Source organism: Anabrus simplex, chromosome 2, assembly GCF_040414725.1.
Source record: "Anabrus simplex isolate iqAnaSimp1 chromosome 2, ASM4041472v1, whole genome shotgun sequence".
NCBI lineage: Eukaryota > Metazoa > Arthropoda > Insecta > Orthoptera > Tettigoniidae > Anabrus > Anabrus simplex.
This window is the reverse complement of record NC_090266.1, coordinates 945,174,161-945,197,700: the sequence shown is the minus strand read 5'-3', so window position 1 is coordinate 945,197,700 and position 23,540 is coordinate 945,174,161. Positions and strand designations below refer to the sequence as shown.

At 40.6% G+C, this 23,540-nt stretch overlaps 1 protein-coding gene across 2 annotated transcripts in view; it reads left to right on the top strand.

Annotated features, from left to right (window-relative positions):
• The window catches only part of Wdr24 (WD repeat domain 24), a 347,230-nt gene that overhangs the window by 16,248 nt on the left and 307,442 nt on the right, over positions 1–23,540 (top strand). For both annotated transcript variants that reach the window (XM_067141743.2, XM_067141742.2), the window contains exon 3: positions 8,004–8,120. In XM_067141743.2, the coding sequence (XP_066997844.1) occupies positions 8,004–8,120 (117 nt within the window). The remainder of the gene's footprint in view (positions 1–8,003; positions 8,121–23,540) is intronic.

Genomic DNA, 23,540 nt, shown 5'->3' with positions numbered 1-23,540 from the left:
AACTGGAAAAAATCCACAGAAAAGCAGCTTGATTTGTTCTGGGTGATTTCCGACAAAAGAGTAGTGTTACAAAAATGTTGCAAAGTTTGGGCTGGGAAGACTTCGGAGAAAGGAGAAGAGCTGCGCAACTAAGAGTGGTATGTAATACCAATATAAATGGTCCGTTATTGGACATTATAAATTTTCCAGCTAACTCATTCCTGGTTGCCAGCGTTTCGCCCTCATGTGCTCACATAGTGCATTGGCACTGCCGGTGGCTCAAAGTAGCCTATGCAGTGGCCTCCACGGTATGCACTAGCCAGCGTCTTGGTAGGTGTGCTAGGTACTAACTGATGAGCCCAACCTAGCACATGAGGGCAAAACACTGGCAACCAGCAATGAGTTAGCTGAAAAATTTATAATGTCCAATAACGGACCATTTATATTGTTATTATAAATTTACTAATTTGGGACAAATATTTCAGATTCCCTATGGGAATCAACATCTATATCATAAGTGGTATGTTCCGCACTGTCAGTGGAGTGATGGTGTGGAATGACATCATCTGACGAATAAGTTTGAGTGGTGTCTTTAAAAGTAGGAAAGATCACAATATGAAGATAAAGCTAGAATTCAAGAGGACAAATTGGGGCAAATATTCGTTTATAAGAAGGGAAGTTAGGGATTGGAATAACTTACCAAGGGAGATGTTCAATAAATTTCCAATTTCTTTGAAATCTTTTAAGGAAAGGTTAGGAAAACAACAAATAGGGAATCTGCCACCTGGGCAACTGCCCTAAATGCAGATCAGTAGTGATTGATTGATTGATTGATTGATTCACACATGTAACTCTTCTAAGTTCTTAACCAAGATAGAAATGAATGCAAAAAGTCATCTAAATGCATAAGTCACAGATATAATTATCATTATGAACTGTTTCTAACTCTGCACAACCATAACGAGCCCATCCTTTGCACCTATAGCACTAGTTTTCAGAGGATTTCTCTCTACAAGTGATACAATGGGTTTCTTCTTCCTCACGAAACTGCAGTTTTATCCTGCCTGTCACTTTGTTTCCATTCCCCTTTTGCTTCTTCTGCTTTTCGTTCATTTCCAAAGTTTCCTTGTATGGACTGCTAGTGAGAATTTCTACTTGAGGAGCACAACGTTTTCTCAATCCAATCCGATGATGACGCGCATCAGGGAGAAGGGAAATTTTCTGCAACACAGTTGCTGCAGTGTTGTTGGGCTTCTGCGGGCAGTTGCTTAATTGGTGGTGTTTCTTGTTGGATGGATAAGAGTGGTCTGATCAACTGGAAATTTTGCTAGCTTCTCTCCATTGGAAACTTCAGAAACATCAGTCATTTGATATAGTATGAAATCAAAGATACAAAATATGTCTTTGCACACAGGATAAATTTCTGTGGCAGAGAATCCATCTTTAGCAATCTCCATTCTGCGTGCTTTGGTGAACGTTTCACCAACTAGCTGAGCAACATTATGCATAGTGATTCATAATCCTGGTTTCCTCATCATACATGCCTCATTGTATGAAAGTTTATAAGGTTTCATAAATGTTCTGTCAAGAAGGTACAGTTTGTGGGTTGTGTGAGGAGTGGTGCTCAAAATATGCTCATGGTGAGAAATTGCAAACAGGATCACCTGCAAGTCTTAAAAACTGCAATGCCCATCAACTATCAGAAGGACAGGGCTTTCCCGAGTGGGATGCACATGCTTCACGAATTCTGTCAACTATATTAAGAAATTTTCTGCATTCATCCGTCCGTCCGTTTTGTTGCATCACTGCAGCAGATTCAGCTGATGAATTTATCATAAGCCTGGTGTTGAGCTTTTTCCTGGTGATCACAAACAGAGGAGGTGATGAACTGCCCATTTGCACTCATACAAAACAAGATAGTGACATTCTAACCATTTTCCCCAGCTGTATTTTTCCCCCATTTATTTCTTTCCCTTAATAGAAACTACTTTACTGTTGACAGGGACACAGGAATATCAAGTCTCATCTGCATTAAAAATACGTGATGATGAGAAAGAAAATTTGTTCAATAATTCTTCTAGCTTGCAATAGAAACACGTCACTTGTGGTTTATTAAAACCAATTGCTCTCATCAAACTGGTAGATTCTGCATTTCTAAGGGATGACTCAGGATTTCTCTTCATGAAACTATAGTAAAATACTTTACCAGCCCAACATTTAGAATTGTTGAATCTGTGAGGTCTGTTCATGTGTTCAGCCAAATCATATGCGGGTTTCAGGAACTCCTTTCGAGTCAGTGGCATGAGACGGTTGTCCAAGTCTTTTATATGTTGCACCAACTCGTACTCCAGTTGTTCTGGAAAAGTATTTTCAAACCTGCCCAACTCACGAAAAATTGCCAGTTCACCATCACAGCTTTTTATTTTCTTAATTTTAACACGCAGAGAACTTTACGGCATAAGTCCAGAAATAACCTGGAACAAAATAACATTAACACTCTGTCTGGGGCTACCATCACAACTGGTGTCCAGAGTTACTGGATTGTTTACACAGGAATAAATCATTCATATCCGCTAAACTACAAATACTCTCATTATAAAATTGGTTTTCTCTGTTTTTAAGTGTATTTCAAATAATTAGTATAAGTATGAAGTGGGTACATTACCTGGAAGTCTGACTCGTTGGCTGAATGGTCAGCGTACTGGCCTTCGGTCCAGAGGGTACCGGGTTCGATTCCTGGTCGGGTCGGGGATTTTAACCTTAATTGGTTAATTCCAACGGCCCGGGGGCTGGGTGTTTGTGATGTCCCCAACATCCCTGCAACTCACACACCACACATAACACTATCCTCCACCACAATAACACGCAGTTACCTACACATGGCAGATGCCACCCACCCTCATCGGAGGGTCTGCCTTACAAGGGCTGCACTCGGCTAGAAATAGCCACACGAAATTATTATTACCCGGAACGTCTTTTACGGAGCTTCAAATTTAAGTTCTGTCTGCAAGTACTTAGCACTGAAACAATGTGTTCGCAGCATGTATGGTTGACAACTTAGAAACATCAAAATACTCACAAATGTACGTATATGGTGTCTAGTAGGCAGTAACGAGTCACGCTGTTCTACCTACTTAGGAAGTATGAAACTAACCAATGTTCGGGGCTACCATACATCCGCGGCTACCAGACCCTCCCCTACTGTTTGCATGAAGTGGCTGTACCAAAATGAATGTCGAGGTGCTATAGTAGCCCCAATGCACGAAGGAAATGATGATGAACATAAAGCGGATAATTACAGGCCAATCAGCCTGACCTGTGTTGCATGTAAGCTTTGGGAAAGTGTTCTTTTTGATTATATTGCACATTTGCAAAATTACTGTTTTATCAGAAGGCAGATCGGGTTTGGTTAAGGTTATCCAGTGAGGATCAACTTGTAGGATTTCAGCAAGATGTAGCAGATATTTTAGATTCAGGAGGTCAGATGGAATGTATCGATATTGACCTATCCAAGGGTTTTGATAGAGCAGATCATGGGAGACTGCTGGCAAAAATAATGACTTTTATACTAAACAAAAGAGTGACTGAGTGGGTAGCTAAATTTCTAGAAAATAGAACTCGGAGAATTAGAATAGATGAAGCATTATCTGATCCTGTAGTGGTAAAGGAGGGGGAGGATTGGGTGGGCAGGGAGGGAGTTATGGTAGGTATATTAATAATTTACAATTAAAAACCCCTGACCCGGCCGGGAATGGAACCCAGGGCCACTAGGTGACAGGCGGACGTGTTGCCCCCTACACCGCGGGGCTGGACATTGTTGGACCTTAATGTTTTTTATATACGTAATATGAGTAAAAAACTGAAGTTACTGATAAGCCTTTTTTGGGGGGGGGGATGATTTACTGTATAGAGTAATAAATAAATTACAGTATTGTGAGAGACTGCTAAAAGAACTTGGCATTGTTGTGAGATGTACAAGACAATGATAGATCGTAAATTGGATGAAAAGTCAGGTTGTAAACATACTTATTAGTCCATATTGTTCTCATGATAGGCCAGATGTCACTATTTCACCATAGTAGTATGTCCTGAAGCTGCTTATTTGCTGCTCCTGCTTACCACAGTGAGATACAGAGAATCCAAATAAAAGAGAAGAAATTCCTACAAATGATCCTTGGCCCTCATCAAGATTCTGAGTGCGATATGGCCAGAGGAAAAATGCAGACCTGTACTCTAAATATCTCTCGCTTCTTAAGAGGAAGCACCATCTCATGTTTTACGGTCATCTCTTTCAAATGCCTAACACCAGAATATGTAGAATTCTTGGATCTTCTCATTACCTAGAAATGTACTATTCCTTGGGCAACTGCAGTAAAGGAGGATCTGGTCAGTGCCTTTGCAACACTGGTTCAAGAAAGACATTAGTCCTGGACCTGGGTACATGGGATAAAGTATTTTCCAGAAAGAGTGAAAAGAAAACCTGAAGCAAATTGGTCCAAAGTGTGAAGAACTGCTATCTCCACCAAGATGGAATTCTGGTAATCCAGAAAGGCTGGCATAGTGTTAACCTTGGTCCTAAGAGTCCGAAATGATATGTTGATTTGTGTTTTTTTTTCTCTTTTTTTTTCCTTTTCTGATTTCTTTTTACCTGTAGAGCCTGATGTTAAGTCCCAAGGGACATTTTTCTTTTCTTTCTTGTTTTGTCCTTTAGCACAGGGACAGAACTACAGGGAATGAGTAAAAATACTTGTACTAAATGTGATATGCTCTGCGCATGGTAACGTTCTGATCTCTCCTAGCAGTGAGGAATCACTATAATGAAATTGAAAATACCCATGTCGCTAGGAGGATTTGAAACTATGCCTGCTCCCAGTTGCCACACTTGTTAGTTCCCGCACAGCTAACATACTGCTCCCTGACTCACTTCTTTCTGACACATTCCCATACAGTCCTTGACACTGCTGTAAAGGAAAGCAGCACGGATTGTTCTGGGTGATTTCTGGCAAAAGAATATTATTATAAAAATGTTGCACACTATGTTCTGGGAAGATTTGGGAGTAAGGAGATAAGCTGTTAGATTAAGCAGTATGTTCTGAGCTGTCAGTGAAGAGTGGGTGTGGGATGACTTTAGTACGCGAATAAGCTTGAATGGATTTTTTAAAAGTAGGAAAGATCATAATATGAAAATGTTGCAGTTCAAGAGGAGAAATTGGGGCAAATATTAGTTTATGGGAGGAGGAATTAGAGGTTGGAATAATTTACCAAGCGAGATGTTTGATAAATTTCCAACTTCTTCGAAATAATTTAAGAAGGGACCAGGTAAACAACTTACAAGAAATCTGCCACCTGGTGACAGCCCTAAATGTAGATCAGTGGTGATTTATTATCGATTTATTGTATTCTCGTTTAAACCTGCTATTGGGACTTACGGTCAAAACAGTTATCAAGTGTGTTCTCATTCCTTTTTTGAGTGACTGTACATATGACTTCAGGTGTACTTCATTATACGGATTATACGAATCAGGATTGCTAAAGACATAAGTTTGAGGTAGTGGGTTGCAAATATTAACATAGTGATGATTGAAACTGACTTGAGGAATAATGACAGGAGGTAATTTGTAATGAGATAAAAATCAAGTTATAAGTGAACATATTGGAGACATCTTTGTTTGAATTTGAGGAATGACCTCAGTGACGAAGTTGGTTGGGTATCCTTTAGTTCCAGTGATAGCGAGATTGATCCTAGCTGAAGTTGTTGATGTTTGAGAGTGTTTGAATAAAAAAACTCTGGGAATTCTGCTTGTGCCATGTAAAGATCTCCTGCAGGACAAAATTCCTACGATTTATTGCATCTTAAAATCTATGGTAACTGAAGGGACGTTCAACAAATAACATTATTATTACTTTAACCGTGGATCATTGTAAAATTAATAAAGGTTATTACTGAAGTTGGAAAACTAATGATAATTCCTGTAGAGGTGAGACGAGGTTTGGAAAAACTAGAAGAAAATGTTTTAACTTGCTTATTAATGAATCCGAGATAAGAGACTTGGAGGGAGTGAAGTGTGCCATTTGTGATGAAAGGACGATGGACATTATCAGATTCTTCATGAAACATTGCATACTGAACATAGAAAGGCAGACCAGTCAGGAATTATTATTTGTGCATTCATTATGTAATTATAACCCAGTATGTACTGTATGTAGTCACACTTAAAATTTGAAGTTTTTTTTTTTTTTGCTAGTTGCTTTACGTCGCACCGACTCAGATAGGTCTTATGGCGACGATGGGACAGGATAGGGCTAGGAGTGGGAAGGAATCGGCCGTGGCCTTAATTAAGGTACTACCCCAGCATTTGCCTGGTGTGAAAATGGGAAACCACGGAAAACCATTTTCAAATTTGAAGTTTGAGAAAAAATATACTGTGTTAATAATTATTACAATTATTGTATGCAAAACTATACACATCATAATTATTCATTTGCAAATAAAGCCTTACACAGGGGAGAAAATTCAGTCTCATATCTACATTAAACATACACTGAAGAAAATGGAAATTGCAACACCTAGAAGGAGTGGTGCTACATTGCTGCAATTGAACATGCAGGACGAGTGTTCAGTTGTGCTTCGATGATTATACTTTCAGGTCCCTTTGACCGCAAGTTTGGACAACAATCAATACAGGATGTGTCCACCACGAGCTGCAATACATTGATGAATTTGTCAAGGCATAGAGTCAATAAGGCCCTGGCTCGCTTCCTGAGGAATGGTGGCCCATGTGTGCTGCACTGCATGGGTCAGTTGTTCCAGAGTTGTGGGTGGCTGAGGACGGTTGGCCAGTTGTCGAACCATCATGTCCCACACATGCTTAATAGGACTGAGGTCCGGGGATCTGGCGGGCCATTCTAAGGTTGTGATGTCATGGAGAACTTCTCTGGAGATGCGTGCAGTGTAAACCCGGGCATTGTCCTGCTGAAACATCCCATTAGCAATGTTCGCCATCATAGGGACAACCACGGGATTGAGTACCCTATCAACGTACTGTTGAGCAGTCATAGTGACCCCAACAAGCACTAATTGTGATTTTACATTAAAGCCAATAGCTCACCAGACCATAATGCTTGGTGTGTGCCTCTTGACAGTAAGATCTTGGCGGCCCCTCTCCCCAGTACGTCGGCGTGCACGATTCCGGCGATCACTGCGGGCAAGACAGAAGTGCGATTCATCACTAAAGATGACCCTATGCCATTCGTCGACCCACGTCGATCTTTCTCGACACCAGGCTAGCCTTACACGTCGCTGTTGTGGGGTCAATAGAACACCTTCTGCAGGGACACGGGCTCGTAAGCCAGCTGCACGCAGGCGATTACCAACTGTTTGTTGTGTAACGTGGGGTGCCACAGCTGCTCGAATTTGCGCTGCTGTTGCATGGGGTTCCATCCTGGCCATCCGAATGATGCGGCGATCCTCTCTCACAGTTGTCTGTCACGCTGGTCCTGTGCCAGGTCTACGAGTGTGGGTACCTTCATTTGACCACTGCTGCCATACATGTTGTACTGTAGATGCCTGTGGGCCAAAACGTGCAGCGCCAGTCCTTAGTGATAATCCAGCCTCACACAGCCCAATTATCCGAGCCCTCTCAAATGGCAACAGTTGTTGATAGCGTGCTCTTCTCTGTCATCGAGGCATGTTTGACGGGGAACACTTCACTGCACAGACTGCAAGTCAACTATGCTACACCAGAGTCCATATACTGGAGTTGATTCCTCCGCGACCAATCGCGTGGGGAGACCTGTAGCAACAATCCAATGAGTCTGAAACTTTGATTGTTTTCATACCTACGTGGCATCGTTCCATATCTTGAAAATCAACACATACGACCAGTGCCTTCATGGTGTTGCAATTTCCATTTTCTTAAGTGTACAAAATTTATTGATAGAGTTGATAAAGTTTTAATTCAGAGAAATGGTACATTATTTTGGCATTATTTTGACTAAATTGAATTTTCTCTTACTTTTTCTAGTTTTCAAAGTATTCTCCATTGAGGAAGATGAATTTGTGGAAAACTGTAACCTTAGAGTTGGGAAAAATCTCAATCTCAACTTCTCCTGCAATGACGTTGCTTGGAACACAATTGAAGGTAAGTGCGAGTTGATCCCTTGGAGTAGGAGATAAAATTATTATCTTCCCAAACTGTTGGAGTTGCAGTGGCAGACTTTTAGGTAAAGGACTGTTTAATATCCTTGGGCTAAATTTTAACAAATTTCTGATCATCCCCCATAATTACTTTAAATATATAAGTGCTTGCTTCCAGAAATGATTACATTAAATTAGGTACCTGCTTACAGCACTTGCAGGCTGCCACAAGGACAAAGTACCATAGCCAGTAGATATTATTTCACAAAAGTTTGTTTAAAAATAAATTACAACTGGGTAGCTTTGAGGTGGTTGTGAAGGTCTATAGGTTTAGTTTTTGAAGATGGCTCACTTTAATGCAGCTATCACAATTGAGTGGAGAAGGTCAGCAGTTAGTCCAAATCTTTTCAAGAAGTAGCCAGGGAATGGTCCCTCAAGCAACAGCTAAGAGGCCAATGATGCTGGGTAGTCGGATCAATTATGTAGCCTACTGATATGTTATGGTAGATGGCGATGATGTGTATTCATCTCTTGCTCCCATCAGTGCACCTCCTCATTGGTTTAGTAGCCTTTTAGTCTTAGACCGTCAGCAATCGGGGATATGATGGCATGATGGTGAGTATTGTGCAGCAGATCACCATGTGGATACACACACATTAACTGTCATCTTTCTACCTTCATATTATCACCATATGATGCCTTCTCAGTCAGATCAGTGTTGCAAGAAGGGTTATTGTCAAAAATGTTTTTGGTATGTGCAAGTGGGTAGGTGAGAACTCACTCATGGCACTCGTGCACAGGCTTATACTGTAGTCTGTGTCAAATGATAAGCTGTTTTACTTATGGTCGTTTGTGTAAAGTAAAAATATTTTGGGCTGGCACAAATGATATCTAACAAAGAGAAATTTTCCGTGGAATGGAATTCATTGAGAGGTCCTCCTCATGACCAGATTGTGTTGTGTCATCAGTAGCCTCTCCTTCAGGTGGACCCGTGGCAGTACCAGGCTTACACTGTATGCGCAGGTGTTGGGTGACTTGCCGCAATTCTGATGCGTCGACCTTGACAGGAGGGTTGGTTTTTAGTAAATAGACATCATGGCCCAGCCGCTTATCGACCTTGATGGGACCAACCCACTTAGGTGCGAGATCTGCGTAAAACTCTCCAGTCTTATTTACTGACTGGGTGATTACGTCATCAGTACTCGTTGGCCTGATAGTTCATGTCAAGGAAGTTGTAGCAAATGATGACTGAATGGGGTGTGGAGCACTGGACCACTCGTAACGGCATCTTGAACCTTGGCCTGGGTAAGGGATATCTTCTCAGCCAAAGCTTGCTTTTCCTTGATGTCCTGCTGCCGCTTATGCTGCCACTCCGCTAGAGAAACATCTGCATCATCTTGTCCAGAACTGGGTGGTGGACGAATTTCCCAATCTCCGGTGCCGTATAGCTGTTGACCAAGGAACAGCTCCGCTGAGGAATAGCCAGTGATACGTTTGATGCGTCATCGCAGGGCAAAGAGTGACTGCCGTATTTGACGTTCCCACAGTCGATGTTCCTTGTCTATTAGGTGGACCCGTAGCATCCTTTTTAGCTACTGGTTCAGTCATTCCGTTCGATTGGCCCTTGGGGTGTAGATAGGGGTGGTCCAGTGCTCCACACCCCATTCAGTCATCATTTGCTGCTACTTCCTTGATGTGAACTGACTCCCGTTGTCTGACAGAATGCACCGTGGATAACCATAGCAGCTGAATACCTCATCCTGTAGAAGACTGGTGATGTGTCCCGCCGTGGCTTCTGGTATCGGAAAGGCTTCAGTCCATCTTGTGAAGAGATCGGTGATTACTAGGAGTCCTGTTTTACCCCTTGGTGTTCTAGGGTAAAGACCTATCAAGTCCAAGGCTATGACCTCCCAAGGGCGCTGTGGTCGTCTTCCTCACTGACTGGAATCTGCCTTCCTGTTGCTCGCCTTGGTGCAGGCGCATAATGAAGGATGTCTTTCTGCATGTTGACCCAGAAGAATCTTTGTCAGATAGACTGATAGGTGTCTTCACCTCCTGGATGTCCACTTCAGTGCTATCGTGGAACTTCTCGAGGATGTGCGTCGTGTGCTGTCTAGGGATCACCACTACTGCAGGTATGTCAGAGAGGTGCGATCTGTACATTAAGAGTCCTCCGTCAGCCCGGAAGTTCTTGTAGCACATCTTGCATTCCCTTGGGACGAGTCGACTCTCGGTGTGCTGTGTCGTAATCAACTGCATCATGGTCCTACAGGGCTTGTCTTGTTCTTGCCATTGCTTGATTCTCCCAAATCAAGTTCCTTCTTAATGGTCATAGAAACAGGTTCTGGTGTTTTCGTGGAAACTCCCTATTAATAATCTTGACCATGATGGTCAGGATTGGATCCGTATTGACTTAGTAACAGTAAATATGTTGGAAGATGGTCCACCTAGTCAATATTATTTATTTATTTATTTATTTATTTACCTTTCACCTTAACATCTAGTACATGTTTCGAGAATATTATGCATTCTCTTCCTCAGCTAGTGGATTAAAATTCAGTATACAATAAGACCTGACTAAAATAGGGGGGGCCCCCATTAAAAATTCAAAACAATGAGTATTACAATGTAACACTTAAAAATTTGGATTGTACAAACATAGAATTAAAATCCCATTTTGTCAAGTACAAATTAAAAACACAATATAGCAATGTCTAATTAAATACAACATCTTGTGATGATATGAATTCACAGTGTCCTTGAAGTTGCCTTGCGTAGTTCAAGAAAGTTGAGTTAGGAATGAATGAAATTGCATTAAAACTTGAAGTCCTACCGATATCCACCGTTAATGGGTGTTAAAATGATGTCTATTTAAATTAAAATATTGGACACAGCATCGTATAATGATGTGAATTTACGGTGTCCTAGGAATTGTAATACTATCTTGTGTAGTTCAATTGGATTTGTACAAGAATAAATGAAGTTGCGTTAAAACTTGGAGTCCTGCCATTATCTTCGGTTGATAGATGTATTATGCAGCCAGGTTGAAAATAGGTTAAAATAGGTCAGTGTGATGATGTAAATATTACGTGTGGCATGCATGTGTTAGATAGATGTGAAGGCACCTGATGTTGTATGGCAACTGGTCACATTCTCGAAACATGTACTAGATGTTAAGGTGAAAGGTAAATAAATAGATAAATAGTATTGACTAGGCGGACCATCTTCCAACATATTTACTGGAAACCCCCTCTCGACAATGATTCTGCTAGCTTCAGGTTCCATTACCGGGTGCCTAGATAAACTGTCTGTTCCTATGTTCGTCGATTCTGGGATGTGACACACATCAAAATCAAATTCTGCTATTAACAGAGCCCATCACATCAGTTTACATTTTGAGCCAGAGACCGAGTTCAACCATTTGAGAGCTGTGTTATCGGTGTTCAGCTGGAACTTCCTTCCCTCCAAGTAGCCTCTCAATTTGCCCATGGCCCACACCACAGCTAACGCTTCCTTCTCGGCAGTGCTTTAGTGTTATTCGGTGGGAGACAGCTTTCTGCTGGCTTACTCAATATCCCATCCGCCATCACTCCTCTCTTGGAATAATACTGCTCTTAGCCGGAGTCGCTGGCATCCGTTTGCAGGCACATCTTCCATTGAGGGTCTGTACGGGCTAGACCGAGAGCCTTGCATATTGCAGCCTTTATGCCTTGGAATGCTGCCTCTTCCTTGCTGATCCATCGGAACAGGCGGTTGTAATGGAGTAGATCGGTGAGTGGTATTGCCTTCTCTTGAAAGTGTGGCACAAAGCTGCTATACCATCCAAACAAGCCAAGGAACTGACGTACTTGTTGCTTGGTCTGCGGGCGTTCAGCTTCTTCGATAGCTCGATTCTTCTCCGGTTGCCTTTCTAAACCTTCAGTTGTTAGGACAATGCCAAAATATTCTATGTGTGGCTGGGCGAAGTGACACTTCCCCAGTTGGCAAGTCAGTCCATGAATTTTCAGTCGTTCCAGCACTTTCTTCCGATGTACAAGGTGTTCTTCAAAATCCTTGCTCTGAATTAAGATGTCGTCAAGACACACCAGGCAGAAATCTCCAACATATTCTGACAATACTTTACCCATCAGTCGCATGAAGGTTGCAGGAGCATTCTTCAATCCACAAGGCTTTACAGAAAACTGGTACAATCCTCTTGGTGTCATGAAGGCAGTCAGTGGCCTAGAACTTTCCTCGACCTCCACTTGCCAGTATCCGGAGTTGAGATCCAGTGTGCTGAAAATCCTAGATACACTTACTTGCTTCAGCGAGTCTTTCAGGTCAGGCATGGGGTAGGCGTCACTAATGGTCTTCTCGTTCAGCTTGCGGAAGTCCACGGACATTGCATGTAACTATTCTCATGTTTAGACCCATATTGAAACTTGCTATAATTTGCATACGATTTTTATTATTGTTTTGAATAGGTGGAAAACAATAATAAAAATCGTATGCAAATTAATAGTCCACAGACAGTCGATACTCTAAATTATTCTTCTTTTTCTTCTTCTGTAGGATGTTAGGTGAAGCCCAACAGGATCTAGAGGGCTCAGTGAGACCTTGCCCTTCCATCTCTTGAATCTTCTGAATGATGAAGTTACGCTTATCCGGGTTTATTGGATATGGGCATTGCTTGGTGGGTGAGGAAGTGCTGCATTCAGTGGTGTGCGTTACAGTGGTAGTCCATCCTATTTTATTGGTGATGACCTCTGGAAAGTCCTTTAAGATATGTCTTAGCTCCTCTTTTTTAGTTGGTTGGAGATGTGTTAACTGGATATCTCCCAGGTCTACGTCGACTTCCACATCATTGTGACCCTCAGATGTCCATCTTTTTCCAAAAAGACTTCATGAGTTGCATAGCACCTTGTATTCTACCAAAAAGTCATGACCTTATATAATGTCGGGTATAATTTTCTGAATCACGTCAACGTTAATTACAATAGGCAGGTCCATGCATTTAGTGGTTAGGTTAGTCTGTCCTCTGATCGAATAGGTTACCCCATCTGCTGCTCCCAATACCCTTCTGAGATGGTGAGACTTCATAGGCGGTAGTAATCTGGCAACATTCCCATTTACGAATGAGTGGCTTGGTTGGCTGTCAAGTATGGCTGAAAAATTCTCGTTGCCTATCCTCAAGATGATAGTTGGGCAAGGTTGGCCTGTTCTGCTCACAATCTGACTAATCCCTTTCCAACTTGACCAGGGCTGCTTGTCTGTCGGGTCTTGAGGCACATTCCTGTTCCCCGTCCCATCCCCCCCTCAATCGAGAATGGGTTGGACCTAGTTTTTCGACGCCAGAGTTGGGCATTTGTTCTTCAGGTGTCCTGTTCTTCAACACTGGTAGCATTTCCTAACCGGGCTGGTCTCTTCAGTGGTTTTATTCTTGTGTTCTTCCAACTGGGCAATGATTCTACGCAGATCATCAAAGGATCTCTGTTGCGATACCTTCACTAGGGGTCTAATCTTGTCTTGGAGTAGCTCTATGATGTCTGGTGAGATCTCGTTCTCGCTTCCTTCAGGACGCAGCCGCTTGAAGAGTTGGTACTTCTGGAGGACGAACGCGCTAGTTCTCATGCCGGTGGGTTGTGTATCAGTAGCTTCCTTTTTGCAAAGCTCTTCACCCCTTTGGAATTAAACCTACAACAAATTCACTCCCAGTTTAAATTTAAGCCCTTCAAGTTATTCCACCAAGTAGCGGCTTGCCCCCTTAACTACGGTGTGACGAGTTGAACGAAGATGTCCTCCAGTAGATTAGTCCTTCCTAGTAGACTGACCAATCCCTCGATGAAGCAAGTCGGGTTCTCTTCCATTCGCCCGTGGAATTCTGGAAGGCTCTCTATAACCACCTTCGGGTGAAGGTTTCCTGTATTGCCAGTTAGGTTTGAGGGGGTTGAAGGTGTGGTGATGGGTCCTCTTTGATTTAATCTTTCTTCTACTGTGTGAAGGATGGTCTCTCTCATATTCTGTACATCTCCCTTGATGGTCGAAATCCGGTTTTCTAACCTTCCTTCAATGGCAAAAATACAGCTCCCAAAATTTCCTTCAACGGCGGAGATTCTCCCCTCAACCTGTTGTTTTATGCCAGAAACCTGGGTTTCCATCTCTTCCTTGAGGTTTAAGATGTCCCTTTCCAGCTGGGTTACCCTACTATCGATCTGCTCGACCTGTCCTAGTTTTGACCTGATATCCGATATCGGCTGTGTTAATTGGTTGGTGATGTCGCTAATTTGAGATGAAATTTCATCATCTACGGTTGAAATTTTTGATTCTAGGCATTGTTCTACTGTGTAAACCTGCATGTACACTTCAGATATTTGTCTGGTTAAGACTACATTAGCTTCTGAAATCTTGTCATCTATCTTCAGGATTTGTTTGGAAATCTGTTCTGTTAAGGCGAAATTAACTTATGAAATCTGTTCTGTTAAGGCGAAATTAACTTATGAAATCTGTTCTGTTAAAGTGGAATTAACTTGTGAATTAACGTCTGAAATTTTGTCATTTACTTTCGAAATGTTGTCAGAAATCTGTTCCGTTAAGCCGGAATTACCTTTAGAGATCTTGTTATTGGGTGCCTGTATCATGCTCATTATGTTGGAATACATTGTAGTCATATTTACCTCCTCTTCTGATGACAAGTCCGGATGTTCGTCCACCTTGACGGAAAACTTTTCGTGATCTTCATTTTTAATGAGGTCTTCTTCTAGCCATGTCTTCATTGTTCTCTTACTGCCGTTCGTCGGAAGATTTTGTTTTGCAAGTTCAGGGAAGGCGAAACATGTACCACTATTAGTTAACAAATTTATGTAAATCATCCAAGACGATTTTGTATTGATTAGGTGGTCTAATAAATAACTTAATGTTATTATTTCAATCACTTATTCACTACCGAAAGTTATTCTTCAATCCTCTCACGGTCGCCAGTTATTGAACTCACAAAGACACACACACGAGATGCTGATAATTGTGTACACTGTTTAATTTACTAATTATATACACATTATACACACACACACACACTAATGAACTGCCACCTTGACAAACACTAACACTGATGCCATACGAGTAACACGCGTGAGTTTAAGCTCGTGGAATTTAAGTATTTTGGCAGGTGTAAACAATTGCGACAGTGCTGTAATTCGCCACAGTGCATCTATTTGTATCGTGGAATCAAGTACTATCAACAATTATTTTGTTCTTTGTTCGAGTGCCGTGCAATTAGTGCAATAGTGAAATGGCGCCAGGAACGAAGAAGAATCAACAGCAGGACGAGTGCAGGAGTGCCAACCCAACAGAAGACACCGTGAGGAAAATAATAGAAGAGACACTTCAGTCTAAGGTATTCGTGGAATTAATTGTGAGTACCATAGTGGACAAAATTACGGAGCGTGTGTTAAAGAGACTAGAGGAATCTGTGCAGTCAATATAAATGCATGTGAGGACCTAAAGAATCAGATTGCCAAGAGAGACAAAGAACTCGCAGAACTGAAAGCGGAAGTGAAGTTAAATTATGATAATTTGGAACAATATCAGCGTAGAAATAACCTCCGCATATTTGGCATTCCGGAAGAGTCGAATGAGGACACGGACAATTTAGTATTAAATGTTGCACGTGACATTGGTGCCGACAAAATTGACTGATATTGACAGGAGCCACAGAGTCGGGCTTAAAATTGGTAATAAACCCCGGCCTATTATCGTGAAGATGACAAGTTATCGCATCAGGAAGGAGATATTCACAAAGAAAAGGCATTTAAAAGGTTCTCGTGTCACGATCCGGGAGGACCTTACGTCTGCCAGACTGACGGTTCTGAAGGTGGCTATCTCCAAGTTCGGCGTCAGAAATATCTGGACCAGTGATGGAGTTATCCTGTTTAAGACCGCTGACGGCAGCATGCACCGCGCTACACAGATGAGTGACATTCCATGAGCTTACTCATATCTAACCTGTGTTTAGTTTACTAACCCATAAGTTGGTAACCCTTTGTATTAAGTTTTGTTTCCTCTTCTAGGACACATCTCCCTCTCGCTATCTCTCTCTCTTTCTCTCTCTCTCTCTCTCTCTCTCACTCTTCCTTTCACTGCTATTGCATTCCACCCTGCTTGGCTGAACGGCTGTAGTCTACCTGCTTGACCTTCACTAGCTCGTTAATTACGGTACCCTACTGGACACTGACCTTGTCCCAACCCTCTGTACAAACTCCGTACTTGCAGTAACTTCCTTCTTAGTAATAATTAACAGCTGACTATAACCTTTTGCTGTAAATAGTCAGAATAGGTCTAGAAGATGATTATGTAACATACCAACCTCTTTCAGAGACGAGAAGGGGCATCAAAGATTGCACGAGTAGATTGCAGAAGCATGCGGAAGGGAAAAGTATATTAGAAATTTTTCATACTAATATTAGAAGCATAAGGAAAAATAACATTTTAGACGTTGTTTTGAAAGCATATGATCATAGGTTTGATGTCGTAATTTTAACAGAAAGTTGGTCACTGAGTAATGTTAATATAAGTAACCATGCCTTGTATAAATCTTATTACAATGAGGGTTCAGTTAACAAATGTGATGGTGTTGTGTTAATGGTAAAAAATACGAAATGGAAATTATTGAGTACGATGACTTTAAATTTCTCAGAGTAGTAATTAACTATGACAACAAGAAAGTAGCTATTACAGGAGTATATCGGTCACATGAATATCACAAACAGCGGTTTCTCAGTGCGTTAGATCATTATATCCAAGATAGATGCCATGTTGAAACCGAACTGATAATAGGGGACACAAATATAGACCTTTTAAATGAACACGACTGTGACAAATATCTCAACATGGTAAAAGAAAGTAATTTTCAGTCCTTAATAAACAATCCTACTAGAGTATCTGGTACAAGTAAATCCTGTATTGATCATGCTTTGATTAAAAGTAGGTTGAGTAATGACGACATTCTCTCTATCATCTCTCAAAGTAAAATTTCAGATCATTATCCTATAATAGTAAGTCTCAACATTCAAAATGCCTCGGTCCCTAATAATATACCAAATTTTCGACGTAACTGTTTTAAAATAGATCATTTTGAGCTTAAAAATCATTTAAGTAAAATAAATTGGGGAGACATCTTAAACAGCAGTGATTTAGATATCAAACTTGATAAATTCGTGAATACAATTAAAAGCTGCATGAGCCTGTCCACTGTTAAATTGAAATCAAAGGAAGTCAAAAGAACAGAATGGATTTCTTACGGTTTGGTAAAATCTATTCACACAAGAGACCGACTTTATCAACAATATTTAAAAAATAAGGATAACTTGGAAATTAAAGAACAGTACAGGAAATATAGGAACAAACTAAATGATGTAATTATGAAAACGAAAACTGAGTACTATAGGAATCTGATCAATCGCAATTCAAATAACCGGGGTAAGGTCTGGGGCATAGTCAATGAAATAACACAAAGGTCAGTTAGAAAAGAAGAGATCAAGGAAATCGGATATAAAGGTGAAATCTGGAAAGATGACATTAATATTTCTAATAAATTTAACAATTATTTCATTAACGAAACCACTGAGAAAGCAAAGCATCACAGATAGATTTCCGACTCCGCATTAAATATCGCTCGCAACCCTCATACTTGCTTCCTTGCACCGGTAACAGAATACGATCTGAAGAGATGTTTGAGTAAAGTACATGAAAATAAAGCTGTAGGAATAGACAACATTTCGGCTCGAATTATTAAAGAAAATATAGAGTCATTAAAGGAACCGTACCGGGCGAGTTGTCCGTGCGTGTAGAGGCGCGCGGCTGTGAGCTTGCATCCGGGAGATAGTAGGTTCGAATCCCACTATCGGCAGCCCTGAAAATGGTTTTCCGTGGTTTCCCATTTTCACACCAGGCAAATGCTGGGGCTGTACCTTAATTAAGGCCACGGCCGCTTCCTTCCAACTCCTAGGCCTTTCCTATCCCATCGTCGCCATAAGACCTATCTGTGTCGGTGCGACGTAAAGCCCCTAGCAAAAAAAAAAAAAAAAAAAAGGAACCGTTGCTGAATATTATCAATGATTCCTTCACCTTAGGTTACTTTCCAAAACAGCTTAAAACAACAATAGTAAAACCTCTTCATAAGTCTGGAAATATTTATGACATTAAAAATTACAGACCCATTTCGATAACTACAACATCAAAAATATTCGAGAAATGCTTAAAGAACAATATTTACCCATTTTTAGAAAAACACCAAATACTTTCGCCCAGAGGTTTGGATTCATTAAAAATCTCGGAACGACTGATGCTATATCTGCCTTAACAAAGAGAATTTACGAAAATCTTAATTCTTCTCTGCTCTCCACAGGGATATTTCTCGACCTTGAAAAGGCATTTGATAGTGTGTCACACTACTTGCTCCTCCAGAAATAGGAAAAATACGGCTTTAGGGGTAATGTGCTGGATTTGCTTGAGAGTTACTTGACAGATTGAGTACAGTATGTCAAAATTAATCAACATCTAAGCACACCGATGAGGATAATAAAGGGTATCCCACAAGGCACAGTATTAGGTCCTTTATTGTTTATTCTATTTATTAATGATCTAGAGAAAACAATAGCAAATGCCGAACATACGCGCATCGTAACATATGCAGATGATACAGTCATTTATGTTGAGGGTGATAGCTGGAATCTCGTCAGACAGAGAGCAACTCGAGCACTGCTTAAAGTTAAAGCATGGATTAGATAATAATGAATTATTTCTAAACATTAAATTTTTTTTTTTTTTTTGCTAGTTGCTTTACGTCGCACCGACTCAGATAGGTCTTATGGCGACGATGGGACGGGATAGGGCTAGGAGTGGGAAGGAATCGGCCGTGGCCTTAATTAAGGTACAGCCCCAGCATTTGCCTGGTGTGAAAATGGGAAACCACGGAAAACCATTTTCAGGGCTGCCGATAGTGGGGTTCGAACCTACTATCTCCCGAATACTGGATACTGGCCGCAATTAAGCGACTGTAGCTATCGAGCTCGGTCTAAACATTAAAAAGACAAAATTTATGAATTTTTCTGTAACAGATACACGAAACGATTTTAATGAATTAATTGTACACAACATCAACTGTAAATTTAATTGTAATTGCTACAAAATTTATAAAGTAAGTAATGTTAAGTATTTGGGATTATTAATTGATTCGAACATGAAATGGAAAAGTCACATTGCCGATTTAAGAAAGAAAATCAGAAGAACTGTTTATATATTTCATAATTTAAAATACATATCCAGTATGAAATTATTAAGAGAGGTTTATTACGCCTTGGTTCAATCTATTCTTAGCTACGGAATTTTTGGCATGGGGAGGAGCCTACAAAAATGTAATCAATAAAATGCAGGTTGTTCAAAACCTTATATTACGAATAATGTACCAGAAAGGAAGATTATACCCAAGTAGTCAATTATATGCTGAAGCAAATATATTTAATGTAAAACAGCTCTATGCCCTTGAAATATACAAATATATTAACAAAAACAAAAATATAATTGAGAACATTAAACATGAATATTCAACACGCAGTAAGATGTACCACCGTTGTATGTTATACAAACCCAAACTTAGCATAACAAAGCGCAATTTCTTGTACTTCATTCCAAAATTCTTTAATGTCCTTCCCGGTTCTTTACAAACTACTTCATTAGATCAGAAAATGTGTCTGAAGTGTCTTAAATCCTTTGTCAGGGATAATAAAACTGTTATGGAAGAAATAACTAAATGAGAATATCACGTCACCATATCCAATTTCTATTCAATGCTCCACCATGTGCTCTTGATCATATCCGTAATTCACTCATACCCGTACTCGTACGTCAGGCATCATTTTAAAATATATTTCTCTCTATGTAATTAATATTCTAAATTACCACACACAAGGTTTCACCTTACGTGGTATTTTACTGATATCTACTCGACTCTGTTGAGGTTGGTGTGATTTTGTATAATAATTGTTACGAAGTTATCCGTGGAAGGCAGAGGTGAAAGAAGGTGCGGGCTAGAATGGGTCTAACTACAAGGCCAAAAGGTGAATTTAAAATTTCAATAAAGGTTATATTTTCAAAATATCAAAACTTAACAAGATTTAACAAAGAGCTTTAGACTTCAACAAAAAACAGCGAGTCAGACAATAACCAACCATCCGGTCCAAGACCAAGAAAACAATTTTCCACTAGGTGAAATAACAATGAAAGGCAGATACAAGTATAATTTTACCAGTACAGGGATTTTTTACAAGTTTTGGGCTTCGAGCCCCACTTTCACAATCCTTGAGCTATTAGCTCAACTTTACCAAGGTACAAATTTGAACTAATGGGCAGAAAACCCCATCATACCAAGGAGCACTTGCTCTTAATTACCATGTTAAGCCTCCAAGGGGCACTCAGAGATCAAATAATGAAAGAGCAAACCGACTCACAGTTTCTCACGCCCTTTGAGGGCAGCCTCAGCTTTTATAATCACTTGCCATACAGGCACGACTTACAAATTTAAACAGGGGGATCTCTTACCTAAGCTACTGGGCCTTAATGGAAAAATACTAGGTTACTAAAAACGGCCCAAAACGCAAAAGGAATGGAGGCGTGAATTAGCACTCCTAAAAACACATTTTAAAACCTAAGTGGTGCTAGGCCGATTACACAGGGGCTAATCCAAAGCTAGGGAGGTGACTCGTATGAGAAAACTTTAACACATTAAGAAAGAGAAGAAACGGTTATGAAAACGTAGTCACCTCAACTTCAAAATAAAGGGGAGCTTGAGAGGGTAAAGCACTCTCTATCCCCGAATTACAGTTCAAGTTATGTGAAGTTTTTACAAGGATTGAAAAGGCTTACATATTTAAAGATATAGGTTACATATTAAAGGTTTCGAACCTTCCCCGTGAGTTAAACTGCTGAGCTAGCAAGAAATAAAGATGTTAAAAGGCCATTACCTTGTTGAAGAGCTGCTGCCTGAAGAACGAGGCACTTCCCGCCCCCTGCTACATATTCACACACCGAGAAAGATGTTATACAAGTGGCACAGAGACAAGAAAATCAGCAGTTTTTATACCCTCGTGGAAAGTTCGAGACCTCTCATGAATGATAACAACCCGCCCTCAAACTTTTATTGGCTACAGTACACAGTTGCATACAAAATTGGAGAAGAAAGCCCCGACCGGCTGAAAATTAATTACAGAAATTCCTGATTGGCTACATTCAAAACGGGCGGAAAGAAAGGATTAATATTGCCAACCCACAAATGACAGAACAAAATTTAGTAAAGAGAAAACTTATGAATACGAAATTTCTCCAAGAAAGTTCATTTTTTCACACCAGAGCGCATTATCATAGTTTTTGGTAGAGACATCTGTTAGAGAATGTCCACACTTCTTGATCAATGAAAAACAAAAGCAAATCAAAAACACACAGTGACATCTTCTGATAAACAGTAGAGTTAGTTCAGTTGTTAAAGTTGTTTCTCCAGTAGAGAGGTAAGTTAAGGCGGAACATTCAAATATGCGGCGTATAGGTGTACCAACCGGTACAATAATAATAATAGTAATAATAATAATAATAATAATAATAATAATAATAATAATAATAATAATAATAATAATAATAATAATTTATTTAATGTGTGCAAGAGATAGTTACAAGTTCAATTTATTTTAAGTATTAATATGTTAATAATAATACTACTACTTCTGTAATATATGTGGTTTAGTTACAAGATTAATATTTCTCAAGTAATAATGTTATTAGAAGAGTTATGTATATATAAAAACAGAGTCCTGTAAATATGTAAACGACAAGATGAATGAATGACTACTACTACTACTACTACTACTACTACTACTACTACTACTACTACTACTACTACTACTACTACTACTACTTGACTGCTACATTAGGATGTCAACCGATTACCAAAATAAAATCACAATATGAGTTCACACACTCGACTAAAGAGTTTCACTAACAAGTCTCACTAACAACTCAACTACAACTTCCAAGACTGTCTTTTTATATACCTTGCCTGGCGAGGCTTCTGGAAAAGTATGACACAACATGTTTTCTCGAGTCTCCAATAACCTATGTAGAAATGAATAGAATGTTCTATAAAGTTCGAGTGACAAGGATGCAAAATTCTAAATTCTCATGGAGGGAATTAGATATTTTTCACCAATAGAGCATGTCAAAAATGTCAAAAAACATATCAGATGTAAGGCTTTTCAGGCGTTTGCTCTATTAACCAGCGTTTCGTCTTAGGTCTGACACTAGACTCATCAGAGTGGGATGTGTCAGACCCTACCCACTGATGCTGGGGTGTATGCAGGTGAATTTTTTTTTTATACGGGGGCCCCCCGTAGCCCGCTCCCCCGCCGTGACCATCGACTCAATCTACATGGCCTCCGACATGCTATTAATTTCTAAGAAGAAAGAGATAGCTGGGTGGAGTGGGAAGTGATACAAGGAGTATCTGCTGGTTTCCGAGTCAGACTCGCTACCACGGCAAAAATTTCTGTTAGGTATATGGTGTTGAAGTATGGTATTGAAGGGTCGGGGAAAAACCACATAGGCAGAAAGAAGAAAGAGCCTACATGTAGAACCTGACATCTTTTGATAGCACATGCAAGGATGTGGGCTGGATAAAGACCAGAGGTTGTGTTAGTTAGGAATAGGTGTCATGCAATCATAACCAATTCCTTGCAATTTTCTGTTATTATGGGGATCAGTCCTTCTTGTCACTGCCGGGTCGGCTCGGGTCTGTTAGCGTCTGGGCTTTGGGCCACAGGTTCGTCCCATTGTCCAGCGGCCAGCAGTCCCTGGTGCCAAGTCTCCTTTTGGAGAGGGGAGAATTAGAGCCAAGCCTTGCATGCAAGGGGCTATCTTCTTCCTCCTGTCGATGTCCCTCTATGCGGTGTTGTTGGAGCACACTTGTCACTGCAGATCTAAAACTAAGGTTATTAATAACATATGTATATACATGTTCTCATTGGAGTGCCGGCTGTTTGCCTGCTCTCATATCCAGCGTTCAACCTAGATAGGAGTGAAATAATTCAATAAACAGATGGATATTAGTGCTGTTTGTAGGGCGCGGGCTGGTGTTCCGCTCCCATGTCTCTGTCGGGGGGCGGGGGTGGATTGATACGTCCTTGGCCGTCTGTCTACGTTGCCGTCGTCTTCTTAGGTTGTACTTCTTATCAATCTTCCTCGCCTGGTCCCTGGGTCTAGGACAGCTGAAACATATTTACATAGGTGTCTGCAGTGTGTGGGTTTATGTGGTATATAGGTGTCAGCTTGGCGGGAGGGGGTTGGCTATTGGCCCCTCGCCCACCCAACCCTGTGGCTGAACAGAATGTGCTTCGTTGTTGGATAC